Source organism: Desmodus rotundus, chromosome 9 (genome assembly GCF_022682495.2).
Source record: "Desmodus rotundus isolate HL8 chromosome 9, HLdesRot8A.1, whole genome shotgun sequence".
NCBI lineage: Eukaryota > Metazoa > Chordata > Mammalia > Chiroptera > Phyllostomidae > Desmodus > Desmodus rotundus.
The window spans coordinates 74,246,800-74,273,832 of NC_071395.1; the positions used below are offsets into that span (position 1 = coordinate 74,246,800).

The 27,033-nt window shown below is 57.2% G+C and overlaps 3 protein-coding genes across 8 annotated transcripts in view; 2 read left to right on the forward strand and 1 right to left on the reverse strand.

Annotated features, from left to right (window-relative positions):
* The first annotated feature begins 706 nt into the window (after positions 1-706).
* GGT6 (gamma-glutamyltransferase 6) lies at positions 707-4,300 on the forward strand. Its single transcript, XM_045198945.3, has 4 exons — positions 707-876; positions 1,480-1,685; positions 1,774-1,887; positions 2,185-4,300. The coding sequence occupies exons 1-4, from the start codon at positions 746-748 to the stop codon at positions 3,222-3,224; spliced, it is 1,491 nt and encodes a 496-aa protein (XP_045054880.1). The 5' UTR covers positions 707-745; the 3' UTR covers positions 3,225-4,300.
* A 181-nt stretch (positions 4,301-4,481) lies between these two features.
* Positions 4,482-23,274, forward strand: MYBBP1A (MYB binding protein 1a). The gene is made up of 26 exons (XM_024564917.4): positions 4,482-4,742; positions 4,938-5,033; positions 5,763-5,846; positions 5,934-6,008; positions 6,110-6,217; positions 7,399-7,574; positions 7,736-7,903; positions 8,032-8,149; positions 9,425-9,720; positions 9,848-9,958; positions 10,516-10,641; positions 10,850-11,017; positions 11,111-11,216; positions 16,297-16,393; positions 16,506-16,657; positions 17,008-17,091; positions 17,173-17,322; positions 17,414-17,584; positions 17,671-17,828; positions 19,069-19,321; positions 19,466-19,600; positions 19,683-19,751; positions 20,423-20,536; positions 20,739-20,840; positions 21,781-21,929; positions 22,108-23,274. Exons 1-26 carry the CDS (start codon positions 4,545-4,547, stop codon positions 22,685-22,687), a joined length of 4,044 nt encoding a protein of 1,347 aa, XP_024420685.2. The 5' UTR covers positions 4,482-4,544; the 3' UTR covers positions 22,688-23,274.
* The window catches only part of SPNS2 (SPNS lysolipid transporter 2, sphingosine-1-phosphate), a 37,612-nt gene continuing 33,719 nt past the window's right edge, over positions 23,141-27,033 (reverse strand). Inside the window, exons 10-13 of one of the 6 annotated variants that reach the window (XM_053910691.1) lie at positions 25,960-26,058; positions 25,707-25,871; positions 25,181-25,371; positions 23,141-24,685 (exon numbers count right to left, since the gene is read on the reverse strand). In XM_053910691.1, the coding sequence (XP_053766666.1) occupies positions 24,205-24,685; positions 25,181-25,371; positions 25,707-25,871; positions 25,960-26,058 (936 nt within the window). In that variant the 3' untranslated portion in view covers positions 23,141-24,204. Of the gene's footprint in view, positions 24,686-25,180; positions 25,372-25,698; positions 25,872-25,959; positions 26,059-27,033 lie in introns of those variants that run through there. The other 5 variants (XM_053910694.1, XR_008425096.1, XM_053910692.1 and 2 more) reach the window with 5 other exon arrangements.

The window sequence follows — 27,033 nt, forward strand, 5'->3', positions numbered from 1 at the left end:
GAGGCAGGGAAGAGGGAGGTTTGAGGTGGTCATAGCAGAGTGGTCCGCAGAGACATGACTAGAGAACAAATGAGACTGGAGTCCGTAACTTGTCCTGCAACACTCTTTGGGATTCTGGGATTTTGCCATGGGAGCAAAGGAATTTGGAAACAAGTTTCCAGGCTGTGGCTCCCTAAGGGGTCTGTAGCGCCACCTGCTGGTAAAGAGCCACATGACTGTGCCTTCACCTCCAGATGCTCCGCAGGCAGAGAAACTCAGACCCCTGGAGGCGCCTCAGGCTGAGCTTTGACCCCAGCCAGAGACCAGACACCTCTACACAGAACCTAGTCACAAGCTGAGCCCCGATCTAAGCAACAGTGTAACTGTAGTCCCAATTCAAGTTTCACTGTCCCTGGAGTAGCATCCTGAACAGGCCTGGGGGGCCTGGGGCCGCATGCCCTAAAGAGGGAGCCAACAAGCATCCCGGATCTCAGGGCCTATGGCTGTGGCCCCAGGATTGGGATCCTGCTACCTCCCTGAACTGTATCCCCTGACAGAGTCCCTATCATGAGAGCCCCTAGGTCCCTGTGCCCTACTGGGACAGGCACAGCCTCCCTGGCCCCATGACCCGCCCAAACCTGTTCCAGACTCAACACCCTTCCCCAAGGCTGCCTCCACCTCCCACCTGCCTGGCTTGGGCAGGGCCTCCTGAGACTCCGCTGGGAAGGCTGGCAGCCAGGGAGGCTGGGGCAGGCACTGTGGGGCCATGGAAGCCACAGCAGGGCCCGTGCTCTACCGGCAGCTGCTGCCCTGGGATCAGAGCTTAGAGTCTGAGGACGAAGAGGAGATATCAGAGCCACTTGTTCCCGACCCCTGGAAGCCCCAGGACTCCTCTGGGTGAGTCAGGGATGGGTCTGGGCACCTGGCAACTCAGGACTGAGGCCGGTAAATCCCTCCCTCTGGGGCCCCTAGCGGGGCCAGACTACCCTCTACTTGGCTCAGCTCCAAGAACTTTCTGGTTGAATAGGTGGAACCCAGGCTGCAGCCCCAGACCTGGCCTGAACCAATCAATTCACATCTGTGTGTCTGAAGGGACATTTGTACTAAGCCAGCCCTGCCCGATGCTCTGTCAAAGGTTCCCAACCCCCACCCCCTCCTGCAGGAGGCACCTGCTGAGCAGGTTGGGGCCTGGCTACACCTGGCTGGGCCCTGCTCCTGGGGCCTGCCAAGCCCTTGTCAGACTTCTCCCCTAGCTGGCTCAACACAGCCTCTCCAACCTTCTCTCCAGAGACTTTCTCTCTAGCTGTCCCCAGGTTCCCCAATCTTCACGTTTCTGTTCACGCTGAGCCATCTGCCAGGGAGCCCTTTTCCATGGCAAACTTACCCTCCTGTTATAAGCAAGATCGACCTTTTGGGAAATATTCCCTGTATTTTCTTGGGGTTCATGGGTGTCCCCCCTGCCTTGGCCCTGGCTCAGGATACTCTTCTCTCTTGAAGAAGTTGGAAAGAAGTTGGTGCTCGGCCAGGGGCCTGGGCCCAACTAGTTGTCGCCTTGCTGCTGCTGGCCATTGGCTTCTCCCTGGCCACATGGCAACTCCACACCAGGGGTAGCGCTACAGAAACCTTGGGCTCTGTGGCCCCTCCACCCAGTGGGCACTCCCACCGCCCCGGCGTTTACCACCATGGTGCCATCATCAGCCCTGCAGGTCAGTGATGAGAGCACCCCAGGGGAGGGGAAGGGCTGGTGTCACTGGTCCCAGGCCCCTCCCCATGACAATCCCTTCCTTGCTGCAGCTACATGCTCCCACCTGGGCCAAGAGCTGCTTGTTGCTGGGGGCAATGTCGTGGACGCCGGAGTCGGAGCAGCTTTGTGTCTGGCAGTAGTTCATCCTCATGCCACAGGCCTAGGTCAGTGACCCACGAGCCCAGACAGTGACCCCACCCCTGGGCCCAATTCATGACCTGGAACCCAGTCAGTGGCCCTGTCCTCAAGGCTGGTTAGCAAGCATGACCTAAGGTTTGGCCGGTAGCCCCAACCCTAGGCTATGACCCTTGATTCTAGGCCCATGTGATCTTAACCCCTGGTGGGTCTCCAGGTCCAGTCAGTTACTCCTGACCCCAGGGTAAGTCAGTAGCCCTTCATCTGAGGCTCTGAGTGACCCTAGCCAGGGCCCCGACCCTGTGTGACACCTTTATCTCCCCCAGGTGCCATGTTTTGGGGCCTCTTCCACAATAGCTCCTCCGGCAACTCAACTGCCCTGACATCAGGCCCAGCCCAGAGCCTGGTCCCCGGTCAGGGGCTACCCTTGGCTCTGCCTGCCCTGCGCTTGCTGCACACACGCTTCGGCCGCCTGCCCTGGCCACGGCTGCTGGCAGGCCCCACCACACTCGCTCTAGAGGGTTTCCTGGTGGACACACCCTTGGCCTGGGCTCTGGCAGCCCATGGCACAAAGGGCCTCTGTCCACTACTTTGCCACTCTGATGGGACCCCCCTGGGCCCTGGGGACCGAGCCACCAACCCAAAACTGGCAGCTGTGCTACACAAGGCAGCACTTGCCCCCACCCCCGACTTTGCTTGGAATGCCCTACTGAGTCTGCTGGCCAAAGACTTGGGGCTGAAAGGACACTCAGCAGAGCCCATGCCCACCTTGGAGCCAGCACTGCAGCTGCCTTTGGCCCAGGGCGTATTATTCACCACTCCCAGCCCCTCAGCTGGCCCAGAACTGCTGGCAATGCTGCAGGCAGCCCTACAGTCTAGAGGACCCAGCTCTGACACCTGCCCACCACGCCTACAAGCTACAGAGACCCCTGTAAGCAGTGTCCTGGCCACCGTGGACAGCAGCGGCTCTGTGCTCCTTCTCATCTCCTCACTCAACAGCTCCTTCGGCTCTCGACACCTGTCCCCAAGCACCGGGGTTCTACTCAGCAACCTAGTGGCCAAGTCTGCAATTAGTACATGGGCCTGCCCTCTCATCCTTCGTGGCAGCTCAGACGACACAGAGGCCGATGTGTTAGGGCTGGTGGTTTCAGGGACCCCTGCAGTAGCCAGAGTAACAACTCATGCCCTCGTCAGCCACCTGGCCAGGCCCCAAGCCCAGGTCCAGCACCAGCACCAAGCCCAACAAGGACCGACAGAGAGCCCCAGTGTTTGTGGCCAAGAGACTGTGCTCCAGGTGGCAGCCCATGCAGAGCACGCCCACGTCTCCAGTGTGCCCAGTGGCTGCTGCCCCTATCAGGGGTTCTAAGGGGACAGGGACAGAGCAGGCCCAGCAGGAAGCGATGGAGAGCACGTAGAGTGTGCATGGACTGCGCGCTCACTGCTGGCTCAGGCCCTCAAACTCTGGCCTGGTCAGTTACCTGCACTGGCTCTTCTTAGCTAAGAAAACCGAGCATCATAGGAAAAGTACATCAGGGCCTGGGGCCAGCCTGTGTTCTGATCCAGCTCTGAGAAGGAAAGATGGAAGAATGCCATCTGGGCCCCATGGGCAGGACAGGCAGAGCCTGGGGGACTGCTGGCATCTCTGGCCTCCCCTTCAGGCCACCTTCTACTGATCTCCCTCAGTGAGGCTGGAGACAAATAAAGGTCAAGTCCCAAGGATGCCATGTGCCATTCCTGCTTCTTGGCTAATTTCCCATAAGCCTTTGAGGCGCCTGGTGTCAGGGCTTCCCCAATGAGAAGCACGAGACCCCCACCCAGAGAGGCAGAGGCTGGGCTGATGTCTTTCAGCTCCCACCTGCTCTGCTCACCTCCTGCTTCCTAGGGCACCATATGCACAAGGTAAACCTCTTAATCTCACTTTCTAAAACAGACACACAGAGCAGGAGAAGGTTGAGAGGGTGAGTAGGAGCTTCTCCAGGGGGCTGGGTACAAAAAAGCCCTGACCAGCCCACCTCCCTGAGGGCTGGGGTCTCTCTGGACTACACCCTCCAGAGAGAGCTTCTCAAGTCAACAAGTAGGGGTGACTAGTAGCACTTTGTAAAAGGTATCTCTGATTTAACAGATCTCTTGATCCCACCACTCCCATCTCCCCTGCCCAGCAAAGAAAATTCCTCCCCTGCTCAGTAAATGGTAGCACAATCTACCCACTTATTTTAGCCCCAAACCTGGCATGCCTCTCTTTTTTTTCTCCCCCCACATCCATCATCCCCTACCACCTCCAAAGTAGCTGGAATCTGACCTGTCTGTTCTCATATTACCCTGGTTCAATCCACCATTGTCTTTGTTCTTTCTGCTTCTACCTGTTCTGTTCACTCCTACAATCCATCCCCCCAACAGAGCTGCAGAATAGTCTTTTAAAAATGTAAACAGAATCAAGACTTGCCCCTCCATAAAACCCTTTAAACTCACTCAGTTCACCCCATCACACTCAGAATAAAATTCAAACCTTGGTTCCTTTGAGAGCAAAGGGCCCCGCCCCCGCCCCGCCCCGCCCCGTCCTGTCCCGTCCCGTCCCGTCCCGTCTCCGCTTTCCCAACCGACCCAATCCAGCGAGCGCGCATGCGCCGCGACCTGACCCGGAAAAGGCAGCCTTCAAAGCCCCACGTGTTCTTGGAGCGTGGCGGAGATGGAGAGTGAAAACGTCGCTGAGGCTATGTCTCCGGGAGAGGCGACGAAGAGCGGCCCTCGGCCTGCGGACCGTCATGGCCTGCTGAAGCACAGCCGCGAGTTCTTGGACTTTTTCTGGGACATTGCGAAGCCGGAACAGGAGACGCGGCTTGAGGCCACGGAGAAGCTGCTGGAGTATCTGCGCGCAAGACCAGAGGTATGATGGGGGAGCCTGAGGCAGAGAACTGCGTAGATTTCAGTAAAGATGGGGAAGCCATTCACAGGAACTGGGGATTGGGGGCACGTGGTCGGAACCTGGATGCCCAGGTGAGCGCGGGTCGATGAGCAGGGGTAGGCGGGCGCGGTGAGATGCTTGTCACTGGTTGACCCGGGAATGCACTTGGTTCCGCAGGGATCCGAGATGCAATACGCCCTGAAGCGCCTCATCACTGGACTCGGGATGGGGCGAGAAACTGCACGGCCATGCTACAGTCTGGCCTTGGCCCAGGTGAGGTGATGACTCCTGAAGGGGACTAGCCATGCTGGTCAAAACGGTGGGGAGTGAGGAGGGCAAGTGTCTCAGCTGCAGGGGAGGAGTCAGCGGTCTTCGGCGGGAGAGGTTGGGAGGGGTGGCATCTGAGCTGATGGGAGGCGTCCCCACGTGGAGGTGGAGAAAATGTGAGAGCCAGGCCTGTAGGAGAAACCCCTGCAGATGGAGTGGGAGGTTGAGCAGTTTTTTTCTTGGTACATGCGTTGACCGGCCTCTGAGGTACATTTTAGTGGGAGTAGTAAGCTTTGGAGTGGGTTCCCTTACCTCTGAAATGTTCGGGACCCTCTCCCCACAAGGGCCACTCAGCAGATTATAGGCCACCTCTGAGGAACTTCAACAGCTGGAAGGGCAATAAAGATCAGTCCTCAAAGATCAGCCTGAGGGGAGCTCAGAGCAGGCTGTGGGGTTAGAGTGTCGGGGAATCTAGGGGCCAAAGGAAGTACTTTCTGCAACCCGGGTAAGCGTGGGCAGGGAGGCAAGATTCAGCTCCCTGTGAGCTGCAGGCTGTGTTGTTAGTGCTTCTCGGAGGAGCGTGAGCAGCTTTACGGGCATCCTTTGGGTGGGAGCAGAGGCCCAAGGCCCCTGGGCAGAAACTGAAGGGAGTAGTGGGAGGAGGTTGAGGTCTGTTGGGATGTAGTTGGGTCACTCCTCTGAGCCCCTCTCTTCCTCCTGTCACTATCCTGGCAGCTGTTACAGTCTTTTGAGGACATCCCGTTGTGCAGCATTCTACAGCAGATACAAGAGAAACATGACCTGCAGAAAGTTAAGAAGGTGAGAACTAGTGTCCCCGGGGAGGTCAGTGGCCCCAGGATGGGGAAGACTTGGACCCTCTCACCGGTGTTTGGAATCCTTTTCTAGGTAATGATGAGACCTGCTCTTTTTGCAAACCTGTTTGGGGTGCTAGCTCTCTTTCAGTCAGGCAGGCTGGTGAAGGTAAGAGCTTTGGGGGAAGAGGGGATATGTGGACTGGCTTGGGAGTGGCAGGGGACAGTGGCAGGTCCTGTTCTTACCCTCTGCCCCTTTGTGGGCACTAGGACTCAGAGGCCCTGATGAAGTCCGTGAAGCTGCTGCAGGTCCTGGCCCAGCACTACAACCACTTGCACGAGCAGCCACATAAGGCCCTGGTGGACATCCTCTCTGAGGTACGGCTTGCCGGCTGTGGGACCCCGGGTGGCACTAGCGGCTGCAGAAACATGGAGAAGACATGAGTTAACATGTGGAAATGCTCTGCAGAGCAGCGCTGTCCCATAGAAGTACAAAAGTGTGTAATGGACACATTTTGGTTGCTATATTGAAAAGGTTAAAAAGACATAAGTATAGTTTAATAACATAATTAGCCTAATATACCTATTAGGTTATCTAAATAATAATCTAAAGCGTTGTTTCAACATGCAATCAATATACAAAGTTGTAGTGCCCTGATCTGTGTGACTCAGTGGTTCTGGGCGTCTTCCCACAAAGCGAAAGATTGGTGGTTCGATTCCTGGTCAGGGCACGTGCCTGGGTTGTGGGTTCAGTCCCAGTAGGGGGCTCATTTGAGAGGCACTGGATCGATGTTTCCCTCTTCTTCTCCTCTCTAAAAATAAATAAAAATCTTAAAAAAGAAAAGGTTGTAGAAGTAGTTTTTCTTCGGGGGTCACATTAAGTTTTTGAAAGCCGTTGTGTATTTTACACTGACAGCAAGACTGCATTCAGATTCGCATATCCCAGTGCTCAGTAGCCCCTTGTGGCCAGTGGCTGCCGTATTGGAGAGTACAGTCCTAGAACAGCACCTAGCAAATGGCAAGTATATTAAACACATTTGCCGTTGCTGTTTTTGGGCAGAGCTGGCTTCTCAGGGACCCCCACTGCCCTTCTTGGGAAATGGCAGTAGACTAGTACCTGGAATCTTCTGCTCCTAAGGAAAAGGCAGGGACAGCAAAGTCCTGGGCCCCAGCTTTCTGCAGCTCTGGCTGCAGAGCCAGAAGGACCTGAAGTTGAACCCCAGCTCTCTACTTGGGGCTCCTTATATGAAAAATAAGCTAGTTGAAAAGTCCCAAAAGAGGAATAATTAAAATGTGACCCCTGGCCAATTAGCATCAGTGGGGTGCTTATTTAAAACACAGCTTCTTGAGACTTGGAAACTTGAGCTTTATAACAGATATACTCTGGTGATTCTGATGCCTAACAAGGTGGGTTGTGGCCATCCCACCTCAGATTGGCATTGCGCCAGGGGCCTCAAGGGAGCCTGGCAGGTAGAACAGGGCTCATCAGGCTCACTTCACGGGAAGAACGAGGGTGCTGTGAGGGAGCCACCCTTCCTCACCCTGTCTCCCCACCCCAGGTCCCGGACACCATGTTGCAGGAGGTCCTGCCAAAGGTTCTCAAGGCCGACTTGAATTCAGTACTTGGCTCCCCTGAGCATCTGGAGATCTTCCTCTTAGCCCAGCAGAAAGTGCCCATGAAGCTCAAGCAGCTTATGGGACCGGTCAACCTATTCTCGGATGAGAATATCCCCAGGTGTGAGGGACGTGGGTGGGTGGGCTCCCTGGGGCCAAGAGGCTGCATCTGGCCGTCCATAGATTTATGGTATGGCCTGGGGCTGTCCCTGCTTCCCTGGGCACCTGGACCCTTGTCTGTTCAGTGGATGCCACCTGCGTCCCCTCTGCCCTCCTCCGCAGACTGGTGAATGTGCTAAAGATGGCTGCCACCTCTGTGAAGAAGGAGCGCAGACTGCCCGCTGTGGCTCTGGACCTTCTCCGCCTGGCGCTTCAGGAAGACAAGTTCCCGCAGTTCTGGAAGGAAGTTGTGGAACAAGGGCTACTGAAAAAGCAGTTCTGGCCGGCCAGGTGCCTGTGGCGCTTGTCCATTCTCGAACCCCTCTTTCCTGTTTGTTAAGCAGAGATGGGTTGGCAGTCCCAAAGTCCACGCAGGGGAGCTGATGGCTCTGACCAGGCTCTGTCATGCACCCCCTTAGCTACCTGTGTTTCCGCCTGCTGGGTGTATCCTTGCCCCTGCTATCCAAGGAGCAGCTGCAGCTGGTGATGCGGGGAGACCTGATCCGACATTATGGGGAGCACATGGTCACTGCTAAGGTGGGTGCCTCCCCCTGCAGCCCAGCACTGCCAGAAACCACCAGGCTTCCTGACAAGAAGAGGGGCAGGCGTCCCTAGGTGTCAGTCAGCTTCTGGAAAACAAGGTTGCTCTTTGCTCCAGCATCAGGGGTCTTCCTGCCTCTGGTCCTGCCTGGTATGGGCAAGCGCAGCTGCTATTGGAAGGAGCCTGGGACCTGGGTGTCCCTTTCCTCTGGGTAGAGTGAGCTACCTCAGTCCCTCCACCTCTTCTCCCCTTCTGAGCAGAGTTTTGGCAAGGTCAGCCCTCCTTCTGCCCTCAGGCCCCTCAGCAGAGGCATTGCAGCCAGCAGTCTTTCCAGACCTCCATCCACCCCGATGTGGCTCCGAGCCCTGTCCGTGCTTCCCACACTAAGCTGAGCGCTCGACAGGACAGTCGGGTGGTGGTTAAGAGTATGGGATGGGGGACCAGAACACCAGGTCCCAGCCCTGGCTCCCCTGCGCGCACTCTGTGTGACCTCGCACAGGTGGCTCCCGTGCCGGGCCTGCCTCTCCTTGTCTGTGAGACGAGAGGATTGGCCCTTCCTCGGAGTTGTGAAGACACCCAGTTAGTGCCCAGGGCCGCTTAAAGCAGTGCGCGCCGCACAGGAAGTGCACCTGGGCCTGCTCCTGTCACCAGCTCACTCGCCATCATGAGCGGCTTCAGACAGCCATGTTCCTGGTAGAACTCTGGGGGAGGGACAGGTCAGAAAGTATTAAGCAGTGGGGAGCAGAGGCTGGGAGGCCAGGCTGACCGGCCCACCTCCCAGGTGTACCACTTGGAACCCCCAGAAGTGACTCTTGTCAGCCCTTTTGTACCAATCTGTAAAATGACAAAAGAGGCCCACTGTAAAAAGTTGTTACAAAGATTAAACAAACTTTGACACAAAAACATATCTCCTGGTGCCCAGCACTCAGTAAGCATGCGAGAGGGCTTAGGTTGTAAGCCTCCCTCTGACACACCTAGGAGCCGGCAGATGTGGCGTTTGAACCCAAGTCCGTTCAGTGGGCCAGGTGGAGTCTGAACCACTGCTCTGCCAGGCCTTGAGCCCAGAGAACAGCCTGTCCTGACCCACAGAGGGATGGAAAGGAGGTTCCTTCTGGGGCCAGAGGCAGGCCGTGAGGGCAGGCAGAAGCACTGGGGTGCCAGGGCGACTCAGCCCAGCTGTGCAGGTCAGGAGGACCTGCTGGGTCTTGGTGTACCCTGTTGTGGAAGGGGCTAGTGGGCCTGTTGGTCACTGCTGTGCCTGACTCTTGCAGTTCCCGAGCCAGTTCAAGTTTGCTCCAGAGATGAACGAGTATGTTGGAACCTTCCTAGAAGGCTGCCGGGATGACCCTGAGAGGCAGTTGGCCGTGGTGGTGGCCTTCACATCCGTCACCAACCAGGGCCTCCCCATCGTGCCTACCTTCTGGCGGGTTGTGCGGTTCCTGAGTGGCCCTGCCCTCAAGGGCTACGTCGCCTGGCTGCGGGACATGTTTCTCCAGCCTGACCTGGATGCCTTGGTGGACTTCAGCACCGGCAATCAGAAGAAAGCGCAGGATGCTTCGCTCCACGGGTGAGTGGGGCCTTTTGAGTCCAAAGACCGGGGCCCTCCTTCCCACGGTGTTGGGATCCGTGGAACGGGCGGGGAGGAACCAAGCTGCCCTCTAAATGGCTCCCGTGACCTGGCTTCTGCCCTCCAGGCCTGAGCGAGCTGTGTTCCGGCTGCGGAAGTGGATCATCCTCCGCTTGGTCAGCATTGTGGATAGCTTGCACCTGGAGAAGGAGGAGGCCTTGATTGAGGAGGTGGCCAGGTGTGCAACATGCACAGACCCCGTTCCCCGTGGGTGGGACAGCCAAAGAATTGGGCCTCTTACCTAGTCTAGTTTGGGTCCCCCTGGAGCCAGAAGTGTTGGGGTCCAGTTGTCCATTAAGGGCAGATAAGCCATTTCCTTGGGAGGCCGTGAAAGGAAGGGACCCTGGAAGTGTGAGGCTGCAGGGCCCTCATAGCCTCGGGCTGGCTCCATGTGTCCACAGGCAGCCTCTGCACGGTGGCAAGAGGCTGTGTCAGGGACGCCTCCACAGAGTCCCCATCTGTGCCGGGTGCTCACTCGGCTCTCACTGCAGTTCTCGGGGCAGCCCAGGTTGGCAGAAATGATGGTGTGACTTGGGTGAGGCCACACGGCCTTGAGTCTGTCTTGGCCCTGAGAGACGGATGCTGGACCCAGATCTGAGAAATGTCCGCTCCCTCTCATCGCCAGAGTGGCTCCCTCTTTCTCCCCCAGGTCTTTGGTGACGCCATGAGAAGGGGCTGGTGAAAATGGGTGGCACTAACTGAGGCAACATGGCTTGATCTCCCCACTCTCCCCAGGTTTTGTTTCTTCCACTCATTCTTTGAAACAAAGAAGCCCACATCCCAGATCCCGGAAACGGAGCAGCGATTCTCCTTCCCCTTGGAGGGCCGGGCCCGGGAAGTGGTCGGCAATGCCTTCTTTAGGTAGGCCGTGGGCAGCCTGGGAGAAGCTAAGGGTGGGCTGGCAGGGTGGGAAGGCGGCCTTGAGGATGCTTGCTCCCTCCAGTTCTAAGCTGGGAGGAATTCTAGAGCGCCATCCCCCCTCACCCCTGCCCTGAGTTCCGGTGGGGGTGGGAGGTATGTGGCCATGTTTACTAACCCTGCCCATGACCTTGACCCCACCCTCACCCAGCCTGCTGCAGACCCTCAGCACACAGTTTAAGCAGGTGCCAGAGCAGACCCAGGACAGGCAGCCCTGGACCTACCGCCTGGTACAGTTTGCAGACGTGCTGTTGAACCACAGCCGCAACGTGACCCCCCTGACGCCCTTCACTACGCAGCAGCGCCAGGCCTGGGACCAGTAAGGGGGTTGATTTCCAGGGGGTAAAGGGCGGGGCACTCTGAGGTCTGGCACTGGCAGCAGTGGCCTGAGAATATGCCCATCTCACACCAGGATGCTACAGACTCTGAAGGAACTGGAGGCTCGCTCCTTAGAGGCCAAGGCCAAGGTCACTGCCTTTCAGCACTTGCTACTTCTGGTGGGCATCCACCTCTTCAAGGTACAGCAGCCCGGAAAGGCGGAGAGGTTATGGGCCTGGGGTCTGGGCCACTGCAGTCTCCCTCCTGGGAGGCTTGAGGCCTCTGCCAGAAAAGGCTCTGGGGAGCTGAGCTCCTCAGGCTCCTAGGCCAGTGGGTCCTGGTGGTGCTCAGGGCCAGTGACTCTTGGCCCTTGTGGTTTCTTCTTGACTCTGAACCTTCATTTCTCCAGAGATTTCCCTCTCGTATCTCATGTGGCTCTTATGAGGCTGTTTTGAGCCTTTTTTAAAATGACTTCATTTTAATTCTAGTTGACACGCAGTATTAAATTAGTCTCAGGTGTGCAGCACAAGGATTAGACATTTCTGTAATTTACAAAGCAGTCCCCCCAGCGAGTCTCGTACCCGTCTGACACCCTACGTGGTCACTGCGGCGTTACTGTTATGTCCCCAGTGCTGTGCTTCACATCCGCCTGACTCTCCATACCTGGCAAATTGTTCTTCCTAATCCCTTCCCCCTTTTCACCCCACCTCCCCCAATCCACTCCCATCTGACAGCCATCAGAACGTTCTCTGCACCTGTGAGTTTCTGTTTTGTGTGTTCATTTGTTTATTTTATTATTATTTTTTAGATTCCACTTACAAGTGAAGTCGTGTGGTATTTGTCTTTCCCTGTCTGGCTTATTTCACTCAGCACAATGCCCTCTAGGTTCATTCACGTCCATGCAGGTGGCAAGATTCCATTCTCTCTTACGGCTGAGCCCTGTTCCATTGTATGTGTGGACCGTCTCTTCTTTACCCGTTCATCTGCTGATAAGCGCCGGGGTTGCTTCCACATCTTGGCCGTTGTCGATAGCACTGCAGTAACCAAAGGCAGTGTCTTTTCACAGTAGTGTTTTGGGTTTCTTCAGATAAATACCCAGAAGTGGGATGGCTGGATCTCTCTTTGTTTCTTGTAGCCTTTGTTTCAAAGTCTGTTTTGTCTGATACAAGTATTGTTACTCTAGCTTTTTTGTTTTGTTTCCAATTTCATGAAATTTTTTTCCTGTGTCTTTACTTTCAGTCTGCTTGTGTCCTTCGATCTGAAGTGGGTCTCTTACAGGCGGCATATGGAAGGGTCTTGTTTTCTTATCCACTCAGCCACCCTGTGTCTTTCGACTGAAGCATCTAATCAATTTGCATTTGAAGTAATTGGTGATAAATATGTAGTTATTGCCATTTTATTCATATTTTTTATCATTTTTAGAGAAGTTCCTTTAACATTTGTTATAATACTGGTTTGGTATAATAATTTCCTTTAGCTTTTTCTTGTCTGGGAAGCTCTTTTTTTTTTTTTTTTTTTTAAATCTTTATTGTATTTTTTTCCATTACCATTTAGTCCCCTTATACCTCCCGCTCCCCAGGAATCACCTCACTGTTGTCCATGTCCACAAGTCCTTTTTCCTTTTTGCTCGATCCCTCCACCTCCTAACCCCCATCCCCTACGAGCTGTCATCTGCTCTCTGTCTATGAGTCTGTCTCCATTTCCCTTGTTAGTTCAGTTCATATAGATTCCACATGTGAGTGAAATCATATGGTATTTGTCTTTCTCTGACTGGCTTATTTCACTTAGCATAATGTGCTCCAGGTCCACCCATACTGTTGGAAAGGGTAAAACTTTCTTCTTTGTTCCAGCTGAGTAGTATTCTGGGAAGCTCTTTCTTTATCTGTCCTTCAATTCTAAATGATATCCTTGCCAGGTAAAGTAATCTTGGTTGTAGGTCCTTGCTTTGTAAAATCACTTTGAATATTTCGTGCTAGTCCCTTCTGGCCTTCAAAGTTTTTGTGAGAAACCAGCTGACAGTCTTATGGGAGCTCCGCTGTAAGTAGCTAAATGCTTTTCTCTTTCTGCTTTTAAGATTCTCTCTTTGTCTTTAACATTTGGCATTTTAATTATGGTGTGTCTTGGTATGGGCCTCTTTGGGTTCATCTTGCTTGGAATTTTGCTTGTGTCTGTTTCCTTCAACAGTTTAGGGAAGTTTTCTGTCAGTATTTCTTGAAATAGGTTTTTAATCCCTTGCTCTCTATTATTTTTCTAGTACCCCCATGATGCCAATGCTGGTTTGCTTGATGTTGTCCCAGGGGCCCTTACACTGTCCTCATTTGAGGGATTCCTTTCTCTCTTTGCCTTTCTGACCAGGCTTTCTCCACTGCCTTGTCTTCTGTGATTCGGTCCTCTGCTCACTTAATCTACTCTTGATTCCCTCCAGTGTGTTTCTCATCTCAGTTATTGTACTCTTTATTTCTGACGTTTTTTAATGTTTTCTATCTCCTTTTTTATGTTTCCTATCTCTTTGTTAAAGTTCTCACTGAGTTCATCGAGCATCCTAATAACCAGTGTTTTGAACTCATCGTCTGGTAGATTGCTTGTCTCCATTTTGTTTAGTTCTTTTTCTGGGTTTTGTTATGCTCTTTCGTTTGGGACATGTTTCTTTGTTTCCTCATTTTGGCAGTTTCCCTGTGTTTGCTTCAGTGTATTAGATATAGATAGAGCTACTGCCCTGGCTGGTGTGGCTCAGTGGATTGAGCGCGGGCTGCTAACCAAAGAGTCGCCGGTTTGATTCCCAGTCAGGGCACATGCCTGGGTTGCAGGCCAGGTTCCCAGTGGGGAACACATTGATATTTTTCTCCCTCTCTTTCACCTTCCCTTTCCCCCTCTCTAAAAATAAAGAAATAAAATATTTAAAAAAGAAAAAACAGAGCTACCATGTCTCTTGGTCTTGATAGCATGGCCTTATGGAGTGAGGAGGTGTCCTGTGGGGCCCAGGGGTACAGTTTCCCTGGTCACCTGAGCTGGGGCTCCAGATGTGTCCCTCACATGGGCAGCACGTGCCCTCCTGCTGTAGTTGAGCCTTGATGGACGCTGGCACATCAATGAGAGAGATTGAGCCTCAGGCTGATTGGCCGTGGGGACTGGTCACGACCGTAGCGGAGGAACTGTGTGGGGGACTGACCCCACACAGCAGGATTCACTTTAGCCAGGCTCTGGTGCCTGCTGGGTCAGCCCTTGGAGTGTGTTGTTTGTGGAGGTGGCTGAGTGGTGCTCTCGTGTGGTCTGAAGCTGGCCACTGTTGGTTCTGGGGCCTCTTAGCAGGTGCTCCAGTGCAGGCAAAGTTCAGCACTGGCCTTTGCTCTACCTGGGGTCACCTGGTATGAACTACAAAGTGATCTGCAGGAGGTTGCCACTTGTGTTGGGCTTGAAGGTGCCTGAGAGAGGCTAAGCTGCGAACTGAGGCCGGCTGCTACTAGTGCCGTGCTTGGGGATGCTTAGCAAGGGGCTCAGGGCACATCGAGGCCGGATGCTACTTGTTTGGGGTTTGTGAACCTTTGAGAGATTTTAGAAAGGTCCGTAGTGTGAGCCAAGACAAGCTATTAGTATGGAAAAGCCACTGGACGCAGCTTGAATGGTACCAAAAGTTGGGTAGGGTGGGGTCTTGGAATCACCCAGGGCTGTGAGGACAGTGTTATCCAGATTGATGGAGACTCAGGTATGGCCACCTGCCGGCTCTGTGGAGTGGAGGGCTCAGCAAGGGAACAGTAGCCTCTGCCAGCACGTCTGTCTGGGAGAAAGCTGCCCTTCCAACCCTCACCCTGAAGTCAGACAATTATATCCCTAGGGCATTATGAGCTGCTGCTCCCGCGCTGGAGCTCAGAGCAAGAAAGCCCAGTAAGTCTGTCTGTGGGCCCTTTAAGAGGAACTCTTGCCTGGGACTTAAGCGGCCCTCCACCCCTCACCCACAATCACTGCTGGTTTTCACAGCCAGAACTTGGGGAGACTTGTCTTCCCAGCACTGGAACCGTGAGCTGGGGAGTGCGTTGTGGTAGCGGGACCCCTCACTCAAAGGGAGGACCCCAGCAGCTGAGATATTCCTCCTAATTTATAACCACCACATATGAGTGTGGGACCAGCCCCTTCCACATCTCTGCCCCCTACCAGTCTGGCTTCTTCTCTGTGTCCTTAGTTATAGGACCTCTGTGCAACTAGGCTTCAGGCAGTTCTGAATGAGGGGCATAATTCTGATGTGGCTGTGAGTGCAGCGTTGTCCTGCTCCTCCATCTTGACCAGCCTCTGAGGAGCTGGGCTCTCACTGCTCCTCTGGCCTGTTAGCTGTGGGTTTTGCTTTTGGGCCCAGCCATGGACAGGTCATGTGGGTAAAGTTTGGCCACAGTGTCCCTTCTGCTCCTTGGCAGTGAGCATCAGGGCCCTGGTGACTGGGGACATGTTTGAGCCCACCCCAGACCAAGGGTGTCAAACACCTGGGTAAAGGTGCCTGGCCAGGGCTCTGGGCTTCTGTCCTGGCCTTCACTCTGCCACCTCTGGCCCCCACACTGAAACCCCCACTGCACTGTGAGGGGGAGTCTGCCTTCTCAGCGCCACAGATCGCACAGCTGCTTCTGGACGCCTCCTGAGGGTGGATGAGAAGGACGGGTGGCTGGAGTCTGGGCTTGCCACCAGCAAGATTGGTTTAAATCCGTTTAAATTCAATTAGTTGAAATTACCACATTTTGCCATATATAATGCGCACCCACATTTTTGTGTGTGTTGTACACAGGATTATTATACCCATGATATGTAGTTATTATAACCGTGTATAATGTGCATCCTTATTTTTCCCTCAAAAATTTGGGCAAAAATGTGCACAATATACATGGCAAAATACAGTAGTGATTTTCAGTCTTTTCTGTGTAATAATATTAAGCCAGGTGTAGGAGGAAAGTCTAGAATTGTGAATCGTGAGGCTGGGGCCTGCTGGCTTCCTGTGACTCTGTGCCAGCCATCCTTGGCAGGTTCTCTGCCTCTCTGGGCATCATGGGGCAGTTGGGCTCCATTTCCCTGAGGGCCCTCCGATCCTGCAACTGTACGTTAGATATAAAAGGTCATCACCTCCTGGGAGGGTCCTGGGGTCTGGCTGGGGTCCTCCGTTCTGGATGGCGCGGGTAACTAGCCAAGGCAGGCTGGAGTGTTCTCAGCATCTGATGAGAATACTCCACTTGACTAGCCCCTCCCCCGGCTCAGCAGAGGCTGGGAATGGGGCTTGGCTCCTGATTTCTGCCCCACGCACAGTCCCCCACAGAGAGCTGTGATCTCCTGGGTGACATCCAGACCTGCATCAAGAAGAGCCTGGGGGAGAAGACCCGACGGACCCGCTCCAAGGCTGCCAGTGGGTCATTGCCCTGGGGTGGGTGGGGGGACAGGGCATGTCCTGGGCACAACCAAGGCCTGCAGCGGGGCAGCAGTGCCCTGCCCAGACTCAGACCTCCTCCCGCTTGCAGACCCCCAGGAGCCGCCATGGGTGGAGGTGCTGGTAGAGGTCCTCCTGGCCCTCTTGGCCCAGCCCAGCCATTTGATTCGCCAAGTGGCCCGGAGCGTGTTTAGCCACATCTGCTCCCACATGACTCCACGTGCTCTGCAGATAATCCTGGATGTGAGTTGGGGGCCTTTGGGGAAACGGGTCCCAGGATGTGGCTGTCCCAGCACCAGGCTGCACCGGCACTGTTCTATCAGCCCCTGTCCTCAGCATAACCTGCCGAGTGGGTGGGGGCCTCGCTAACACTCTGCTGCTGTGTGACCCTGTTCCAGGGCCTGGTGAGCGGTCAGCACATCTTCAGTGGTGCTAGCACTGGGCGTTGGGGAGTATCGCCTTGGCTCCTGGCCTTCATTTTCCTCCCTTGACCTTTTGGCCAAGACTACACTGAGCAAGGTCAGGGACATTAGTCAAGAGGGCCCAGTGGTCTGAGGAGGGTAATGGGTCAGCTATTTGGGAATTCCCTGTAGGTGCTAAACCCCGAGCAGAGCCAGGACGAGGACGACAACGTGGTGATCACGGACGATTCGGAGAAGCAGCTGGAGGATGAGGAGGTACTTGCCAGCAAGGGGCAGCGCAGGGTGGGTGGACACACGGTGTGCCATGGGGAGGTACTACATGCTGGCCACCCACAGGACAAGAGCTCGGAGGGCGAGAACAACAAGAACTCCGAGAGTGAGGAGGAGAGCACTGAGGAGGAGAGTGACGAGGAGGATCGGGACGGGGACGTAGACCCTGGCTTCCGGGAGCAGCTGATGGCGGTGCTGCAGGCAGGGAAGGCGCTGGTGAGCAGAAGTTCAGGAGGGGCTCCTGTCCCGGTCTGTGTCTGCTTGTGCCCACGAGATGCCAGTTGCTCACTGGGCACCTGTCCCTCAGGGTGGAGTAGGTGATGACGAGGATGATGAGCTGGACGATGAGGCCATGATGGCTCTGGACCAGAACCTTGCCGGCCTCTTTGCCGAGCAGAAGCTGCGTATCCAGGCACGGAGGGACGAAAAGAACAAGCTACAGAAGGAGAAGGCTCTTCGGCGGGACTTCCAGATCAGGGTGAGCCTGAGTGCACTCTCCGGCCCAGTCGCCCTGCCCCTCTATGCCCTCCCACACCTGACCAAGCCCACCCATCCCCGCCACAGGTCCTGGACCTGATAGAGGTGCTGGTGACCAAGCAGCCGGAGAACCCCCTGGTCCTGGAGCTGCTCGAGCCACTGCTGAACATCATCCGTCGCAGCATGCGCACCAGCAGCACCAAGCAGGAGCAGGACCTCCTGCACAAGACAGCCCGCATCTTCACGTGAGCGCGGGCAGGGTGGGGGCAGGTGTTGGCGGTCCCAACACCAGCGCTCAGAGGAGTGCCAGGCCTTTGGGGTTTCCCAAGTAGAAAGGGTGGGAGCCAAGCTTCCAGAGTTGGCCCCCTTGGTTCTCAAGGTTCATTGCTGTCCCCAGGGGGCACGTGTCACCCAGCAGCTCACACACAAGCCTTCATTCACCCGTCTATCCTCCCACACTTAGCAGCAGCCCTGCACTAGACCAGCAGTCCTCACTGCAGTTGGGGGACCAGCCTGGTCATCCAGTGTCCTGAGGCTGTGGTGGGGCGGGGTGTGGGGGTAGTGGATAAGGGGCAGCAGGCACACAGGTGGTGGGTGCACCACAGCAACTCGAGCTGCCAGGAAGGCCTCCTGGGAAGGTGTCAGCAGTGCTGGGAGCTGTAGGGTTCCATCAGGCCCAGAGGCCACTGGCAGGGCAGCATGGGTCCGGAAGGTTTGCAGCTGGGAGGTGAGAGCCCTGTGGGCCTCACCCTAGCAGTGCTAGGAGCCACAGAGGTGCTCTTACCAGGAGTGTAGGCAGGGGTGGAGGCTGGTTTGCCTTTTGAGAAAAGGGTGGCAGCGTGGGCTGTACTAGAGCAGGGAGCACAGCCAGAGGGATGGTGCAAGGGGCAGATACAGACCTGTCTTCCAGAGTGCAGAGGAGCTTGGGGACACAAAGGCCTGGGGTTTTGAAGTGCTGAGCGCACAGAGTAGAGCAGGCGGGCAGAAGGACGCGGGCCATGCCCCCCAACTCATCTCTCACGCCGGCTTCAGGCCCCACCTTTTCCACTAGTTCTCCCTGCCACGTGCTTTGGCAGTGTCCGGCTTGCTCAGTGCCCTGCCTCTCGTCCCCACTGTCTTCCCAGCCCTACAGGGCTACACAGGGTTCTGGGCACACAGATCCTGGTCTTGCTTCACAAAGGACTGGAGCCAGTGTTTCTCAAGAGACGAGTGTAGATGGGAATGTGGACCAGGCCGGGGGTGTTCAGCCCGTGGTGCAGCCTCGGCTCAGGGAGCCGGTTTCCCCTCTGGCTTGCCCTCAGAGCACATCTGCAGGTGGCCCTGGGCCTCCCTCTGCAGCCTCAGTCAGATCCCTTTTCCTCTCTAAGTGTCTCCCTGCCTGTGAAGTGGGACTTGGGGTCCCTACACTTAGGGTTGGCTCTGCTGGGTGGGAACATGGGTGGAAAGAGAATGTTGTGACCAGCTCCGCCCCTTCCTGCCCCGCAGACACCACCTGTGTCGCTCCCGGCATTACTGCCGTGACGTGGGCAACAGCCTGGAGACTCTCTACACCCAGGTGGAACGGCTGGTGCAGCAGGCCAGCCACCAAGCCGACTCCTCTGTCTCCCTCTACTACTTCAACGCCTCTCTCTACCTGCTCCGGGTCTTGAAGGGTAACACTGCTGAAAAGTCTGTCCAGCAGACCCAGAAGAAGGAGAAGGCAGGCGCTAACACCGGCACCAAGCCCAAGGGCCCCAAGGTGAGCAGACCCTGGCCCAGGAAGGCTCAGCCTAGGAAGTCCAGGGCCAATAGATAGGAGCAAATCCCAGCAGCAGGTCGGGACTGCCCAAGGACACAGCTTTCAGCCTTCCCTCTCCCTGGCGTCACACCGACTCTCTCTCAGGTGGCCCAGGCAACCAGCTGCTTAGATTTAAACCTCGTGACCCCGATCTACTCATCAGCGCTGAGCTCCTTCCTGACCAAGCGCAACAGTCCACTCACAATTCCCATGTTCCTCAGCCTCTTCTCCCGGCACCCGGTGAGTGCAGGGCCGGCCCACCCCCACGGGGCCCCTGCGCAGCCCAGTGCTCCATCTCACAGCCCTGTCGTTCCCTCCCTAGATGCTCTGTAAGAACCTGCTCCCGGTGGTGATCCAGCACGTGACGGGCCAGACACGGCCTCGCCATCAGGTAAGGGCCTCTCGGAGTCCCCCACTTGGCTCATCTGGCTAGAATGAGTGTGAGCCCTGGCGGCCCTGGCGAGAATAAGGGTGAGCAGGCCCACCCCACCCTGGCCCCCCTGCCCTGGCCAGCCCCTCCCTCACCATAGGCACAGTGTAGCCATGGGGGTGGGACAGCTTTGCCCCCAACACTTCCACTTCCCACGTGTCCAGAACCCTCCCAACCCGTTAGCGCTCACACTCCAACCTGCACAGGGGAAGCCCCTTTGCTGTCTGCCCAGGTGCCTAGCTGACAGGGGCAGGGTGGGGACAGGGACGAGGGGACTGTGGAGGCTGGAGGACGACAGTACTGAGTAGTAAAAGGGTGTCAGAAACTGTCTCAGTCCAGATTGCTAGCTCTGTCCAGCTGAGAGCTCTTGCTCCCCCACACCCCAGGTCTCTGCTCCCTCACCTGCTTGAGAAGAGGGGACAGGAGCAGATGAGTACCGACCCCAGAGCTCCACGGGAACAACCCGGGCAGGATGGACCCAGAGCAGCAGGCCGCCACTCACGCAGGCTAGGCTTGTCTTGGCCTTAGCAGCTGCCCGGCAGGCTGCCAGAACTCTTAGGGCCCTTCTGGTACCCTAAGCCTGGCCTAGCATGCCAGGGTGGCCACATGGCGACCATGTTCCACCTCCCCAGGCACAGGCCTGCCTGCTGCTCCAGAAAGCCCTACCTGTTCGGGAGCTGAGACTGTGCTTTGAGGACCCCGAGTGGGAGCAGCTGATTGGCCAGATCCTGGCAAAGGTCACTGAGGTAACAGCTGTGGAGGTCCCTTCCCACACTCCCATCAGGGATGGTTCAGAAATGGGGAGTGAGGATTACTGGGACCCCAACCCTCGGGCGGTTTGGGGTTGCCCCAGAAAGGCGTGCCTTCCGTCGGGGCTTTGGTCTCTTGTGTGGGAAAGGGCTTCGGGAAACGCTGCGGAGCGGCTCAGCATGGCCGCCGCCTCCTCAGAACTTTCAGGCACTGGGCGAAGCGCAGACCAAGTCGGAGCAACTGAAGGAGCGGTCCTCCTTGGAGCTGCTCAACACTGTTCTACGGATTGTTCATCATGAGGTGAGCCTTGGGTTCCGAAGGGAGGTCACCAGGCAAGCAGAGGAACTAGTCTCGGCAAAGGCCTAGGGACGGGCAGGTAGCCATGTGGGGAAGGTTCTGGATGCCAGGGGAGGAATTGGGCTGTTTTGTTTGCGGGGCTAGAGAGCCGTGGACACAGGTGATTGGCTTGGGAGGGGAGAGAGCCACGCTGGAGCCTGGCCAGGCTGGGGTGAGAGGGGGCGCTGTCGTCTTTTGTGCTCTGGTAAGAAAAGGCTGAGCAGGGGCCGGGAGGGCCCGGGGTGAAGAACACTCCCAGTGGGCACCTGTCCAGAAAAAGCCAGGTCTCCAGGCCTGCAGAGAGGGGCAGGAGGCAGCTGAGGATGAGCAGTCCCCTCAGTCTGGCCCAGAGGGAAAAGTCTGGGAGTGCTAGTGTAGGCACTGGTCATAACCCGCATGCAGGGCAAGCTTGCTGAGAAGGGTGCTCAGGGAGGGAATAGGACCTGTGCTGGGGCCTTGCAGAACAGCCAGTGGGCCTGAGAAGCAGTGCCTGGAGTGGCAACAAAAGGTCAGGACGGAAGGGCGTGTTGGAAGCCAGTGGGTCTCAAAATAACCCAGTCAGGTGTGGCTGGGAGTGGGAGGTGGGACGAATGTCTTCAGCCACCCTGACATTGTACGGTGCCCTCAGAGGTGGGCAGGACTGAGTGGGAGGTGAGGACATAGAGATTGGGGCTTCTGGCTGTGGGGCGAGGGAATAGATATGGCCCCTGGGGCTCCTTTTTCTTCCTAAGGCAAGTGAAAGTGGTGACTCACAGGCAGAAGGAGTAACTGAGGGTGCAGGAGGGGGTGTGGGCTCACTGGAGAGGCAGTAATTGGGCAAGGGTGGGAGGACCGGCGACCAGGAGCTAGGAAGAAGCCCTGCTTCCTATTCCCGCTGTGGCCATAGCTTTGCCGCCCTTTGCAGAAGATGACCGTGGACCTGGCAGTCGTCCGGGGCGTGCTGCAGAGCCAGCAGTCAAAGCTGCAGCACAGGGTGCAGCAGCCGGAGCACTCAGCCGGGTCCAGCCGCCTCTATGACCTCTACTGGCAGGCCATGAGGGTCCTCGGGGTCCAGTAGGTTCTGGGAGCTGCCCATACCTTGGGGGGGCTGGAGAGACCCGCACGCTGCACACCTCGTGACGTGTGTGCTCCAGTGTCGGAGCTTCGGGTGGCTTGGGTCCCATGGGACCACAGAGGCGGAGGGCACACCTGCCCTCGCTGGACACTTTCTTACTTGCCCACTTCCTCCCAGGCGCCCCAAGTCAGAGAAGAAGGATGCCAAGGAAGTCTCTGCTGCCACACAGAGCCCTGTTAGCACAAAACGGAAGAAAAAGGGATTCTTGCCAGAGACCAAGAAGCGCAAGAAACGCAAGTCAGAGGGCACCACACAAAGTGAGGATGCCCAGCCTGCAGCCACCAGTGGGGACCAGCCCCCCAGCACAGGCAAGAAGAAAAAAAGGAAGAAGGCTAAGGTTGCAGCCCAGGACCAGGTGAATGGGACGCCTGTTGCCAAGAGTCCTGCCACCAAGAGTCTGGCCCCAGAGCCCCCTGCCTTGAGCCCCAGCACCCCCGCCAAGACCCCAAAACTACAGAAGAAAAATCGGAAGCTGTCCAAGGTGAATGGAGCCCCTCCCGTGTCCCCCACGGAGCCTGCTAGCAAAAAGCAGCACCAGAACGAGCTGCCCAAAAAGGGGATCTCAGGCAAATTACCCCAGTCGGCACTGCCACGGAAAAAGGCAAGATTGTCTTTGGCCAGCAGGAGCCCCAGCCTCCTCCTCCAGAGTGGGGCCAAGAGAAAGAAAGCACAGCTGAGGAAGGGGGCAAAGCCCTGAGCATGGGCCCTGCCCCTCGGCCCCTCCCCGGCAGCCCTAGAGTCCCCTATTTTTTCACCAGGATTTTAATAAACAAGCCACTGTGTGAGGTACTGCCTTGTGGCACTGAGGTGGAGGCCTTGCCGCCAGCCTGCCTGCAGGGCCCGCTGCAGCAATCGAGCCCTGAGTCCTTGTCCATGGTCCCGGGGGAGCAGAGACAGGGGCCCTGGGCCAGGCCCTGCCTCTGCACGCTGGCCACCGTTTCTCAGGCCAGAACACATCTGAATTATTGGGACTAGGACCTCAGCTCTTAGCCGCGTGGGCCAGGTCCAGGGTTCTGGTGTTCAAGCGATCGACACAGGTAGATTCCACAGTGCAGTGCCAGCCACCGTGCTGGCTAAACCCAGGTGTGACCACTCCTTGTGCACTTCCCCACCCTCCCCCCTAGGTACTTTCCTGCAGGAGCCACCAGGGCATGATTTAAATAGGTTTATTTCTTCATTTACAAGAGGAATATATTTGGCTTCTCTCTTAAGACTCTGAGATTCACAATCAGCAGCTCTAAAAAATAAAGGAGCAGTTTGGCTTCCGGAAGGAAGAGGAGGCAACACTTGGACCTGGTTCTTGTACAACAAGAAAACATTGCTGGGGCCCCAGTGGAGGCTGGGGTGAGGGTGGAGGCCCGGCTGGTCTTTGGGGGAATCCCACCCCCTTGCTAGGCCCCTTCCAGGGTGCCCCAGAGCTCAGTGGGGAGTGGGTATTCCAGTAGCTTACACACCACTGAAGCCACACCAGCCGCTAACTACAGGGCAGAGAGAGCATTGTCTAAGCTGGCTCTTAGGGTCTCTTGGCTGCAAGGGGTCCCCAGACCAGAACCACCTTGATTCCAGCAAATGTGCAGGGAGGGAGTGTGGAGCAGAGGGGACGTGATGAGCAGTGCACTGGGCTCCAGGGTCTGGCATGAAGTTCAGCAGCTGCACCCCACGTGCCTTTGAGGGTGGGGTGGTGTGCGCAGATGGGACCACGGGTGGTCGTGGGCAACAGTGCTGACATTTGGGTGAAGGCGGCTCTGGGGCAGCAGCCTCTCAGGCCTCAGCCTGCACCAGCTCTTCCTTGGGTCAGGAGCTCAGTGGTGGCTGCTTCCTTTGTCAGAGCCCTGGTTGCTGCCCAGGGTTTCCAGAAGAGTTCCCCTGGCCTCTGCCTGTGGAAAGAGCCTGGTGTGGGACAGGAGTAGGTTCTGGCTTCTGTTGGGGGTCCAGGAGAATGGGAACAGGTTCTCCAGGAACTGAGGAGCCCAGGCAGATAGCCCCCAGATCTCAGGCCTGGGTACACAGGTGGTATGTAGCAGCCACCAGGGCCTTCACCCCTGATGATGCCAGCTCCTCACTGGGATGGTCCCCACCCTGGAGCCAGCCCAAAGCAGCAGAGACGAATGACCGGCCAGGTTAGGGCGTTCTTAGTGCCAGGTTGCAGCCATCCACTGTCTCCGAGGTCAGAGGCCCGACTGAAAGGCTATGGTCCCACACACCAGGGAGCCTTCAGAGCCTGAAGTGACCCCCTGAGGCCTGGGCTGCCCTTGGGTACAGTCCAGGAGCTGCTGGGTCTTCAAAGCTGCCGTGAGTGCCGTGCCCAGCAAGCCGCGTGGGAAGGTCCAGCTCCCTGGCCCCACGGTCTGGAGAGGGCAGGGCCTTGCCCAGGGTCACGTAAGCCGCTGGCAGGTCAGACTCTCTCCACACACCCGGTGGGGGCTGCCTCCTCCTCGGGTCCCGGGGGCCCTGCAGCCCTAACCCAGGGCTGGGGGTCTGTCCAACTGTATGGCCCCAGCACACACAGCCCTCCAGGTTAGCTGAGGACACAGCCTCCTCTCGGAGCCATGGCCAGCCAGCAGTCCCAGACCAGAGATGGTGGGCATCCAGCCGTGGTTTGTGTGGGAAGCTGGACAGCCCCACAGGGCTGGGACGCTGAAGGACACCTCCCAGACTTGGTGGGAGGGAGCATTCTTCATAGTTCCAGAGGCACCTAGAAGGGAGGGGGATCAGGTCAGAGGTGGGGTTTTTAGGAGGCGTCATTTAGAGCTTCCTTCCTTCATTTTCCTTGCTGTTTGGAGAAATGCCTTTGGCTCTGGGGGCGTGTGGGTCTCCTGGGGCCTGGCTCTGGGGTGGTGACCTCGGGTCTCGCACTGCTGGGAAGTGCCCCTCCCAGAGGAAGGTCAAAGTAGGAGTCGGGCCCTGGCACCTCTAGGAAACTTCGGGATGATGGAATCCAGGCAGCAGGGAGTCCTGGCCAGTTGTGGCCCTGACCTGTGCCCCCAGCTCTTCTGAGGAAGGAGGGGGGATCTGGTTTACTGGAAGAGGGAGCCTGCACCCCGCCCACAGGTCCTCCAGTCAACTTGGGCAATGTTTCAGGAGGAAAGGCAGCCTAAGTGCTCCCTCTCCACTAACCCAGCCTTCCCCTCCCACAAGGGCCCCCCTGCAGCCCCCCCACACACACCATCCCCCACCAGCCTGCACTCACCACCTCAGACCTTCATGGATGTGGGCGGCATTGCCAGCTCGTTCGCCCTGGGGGAGAGACGGGCAGGGGTCAAGGCGGCGGATCAGCGGGGGCCGAGCCCGGGCGCTGCTCTGGCACATCGCATCACGGGGGCCGGTTGACCGGACGTGCTGGGCAGGGACCTCGTCAGCCCCAGGGGGAGGTGGGAGAGCCCAGGGGTGGGGAGAGGAAAGAGAGAGAAGAGTAAAGAAGAGAAGTCAGAAAATGAGAGGAACAGAATAGAGGGGTCCCAGCTCTGAACAGCATTGCTCCAGAGAAACCCACGTCTAGAACCACCAGGAACACTCCCGGCTGCCCTGGGCTCCCCCAGCTCCCAAACCCACTCCAGGAGGGGTGGAGGCCTGTGAGCTGCAGGCCGCATGGTGAGGACAGGGAGGCTTGGGAGCTGGGCCAGCACCCCAGGGGCCAGGTGACCCACCCGCGTTCCCCTCCCGCCACCAGGCAGGGTCATGGCAGCACAGGCAATAGGCCCACCCTACCCCACTCACTGCTGCTCGGCCTTGGCTCGGTCACTGAGGAAGAAGAGAGCAGTGGCTAGGAAGAACATGCCGCCCAGGACCACGACGAAGGGGCAGAGCATGAGGGCATAGCCCAGACTCAAGAACTCCCAGAGCGGGGAGTCCTTGGTGCTTTGGCGAATCAGGTCGGAGATCTGCGAGGATTGTGGGGGGGGCGTCAGGGCAGGCCCACCACCTGAAGCCCGTCACCCACCATGGCCACTTCTGCCCCGGGGAACTCACAAAGCCGATGAGGTAGGGGCTTCCAGCATCCCCCAGCAGGTGAGAGGTGAAGCTCTGCAGGGCCATGGCGGTGGCCCGTCTCGTGGGGATGACCACACACTATGGAAGAGGTGGCAGGTCAGAGGCCAGAGGAACCAGGCCCACCCACCTGGCCTCGTCCCTGGGGTCAGGACACTTCAGAAGCCCTCACGCCACCAGATCACTTCTGCCCATGAGACCAGGCTGCCTTAGATTCTGCACTGGGCACTTGGAGGAGAGCCAACTGTGGCGGTGGTTGTGGGAAACTGAGGCCCAGAGAGACACAGATTACACACAGAGTCAGGCAGCCCTGGGCCCAGAGCCCTGACCTCTCAGCCTTTGGCCCTCACCTCCCCACCAGTTAAAGATCCATCTTGGTCCCCTCCGTGAGGTTGGCCTACAAGGGAGTGGGGAGCGGGACCGTCTGGAGAGCCTCCGCTTTCACCCATGGGCACCCCCGGGACCAAATGCCGGGAGCCGCTGGGCCCCAGGAACCCTTCTCAGACCCAGCAGGCCCTAACCACAGGGGGCACAGCTCCAAAGCTGGGCAGGGCCAGCAGCAGCGTGCACAGTGGGCACCCCCGGAGGCCCCTGCCCCCGGGCTCCAGCTGCCTCAGCCAGTTAGGGTGCCAGCCATCGGACAGTATGTGAGAGCAGCCCGGCCCCCCGGGCACCCCATCACAGGGGGCGGAGAGGAAACCTGGATCCGATGGGATGATATGGCCCCATTTCCAGCAACAGTCACGTGGCTGAGACAAATGGGACACGGTTTCCCTGGGACCCAAACCCTGTCAGCAGCTGGAGCTGCCGCTGGGGCAGAGGCAGGGATGGGGGTGCTGTCCAGCACCGAGGGCACTTGATGCAAACAGATCCCTACTTCTTCACTCCAGGCATGTGCAGTGACACCCTGACCCACCCCTGCCACCCTGCCTGGCTCCACATTGAGGCACAGAGCTGAATCAGACCTCCCCCGTCCCCACTTGCACCTTCTCCAGCCCATGGACTGGTGTGGGCAAGAGAGCGACCGTCCCAGGTGAAGCCGTTAGGCAGGGACAC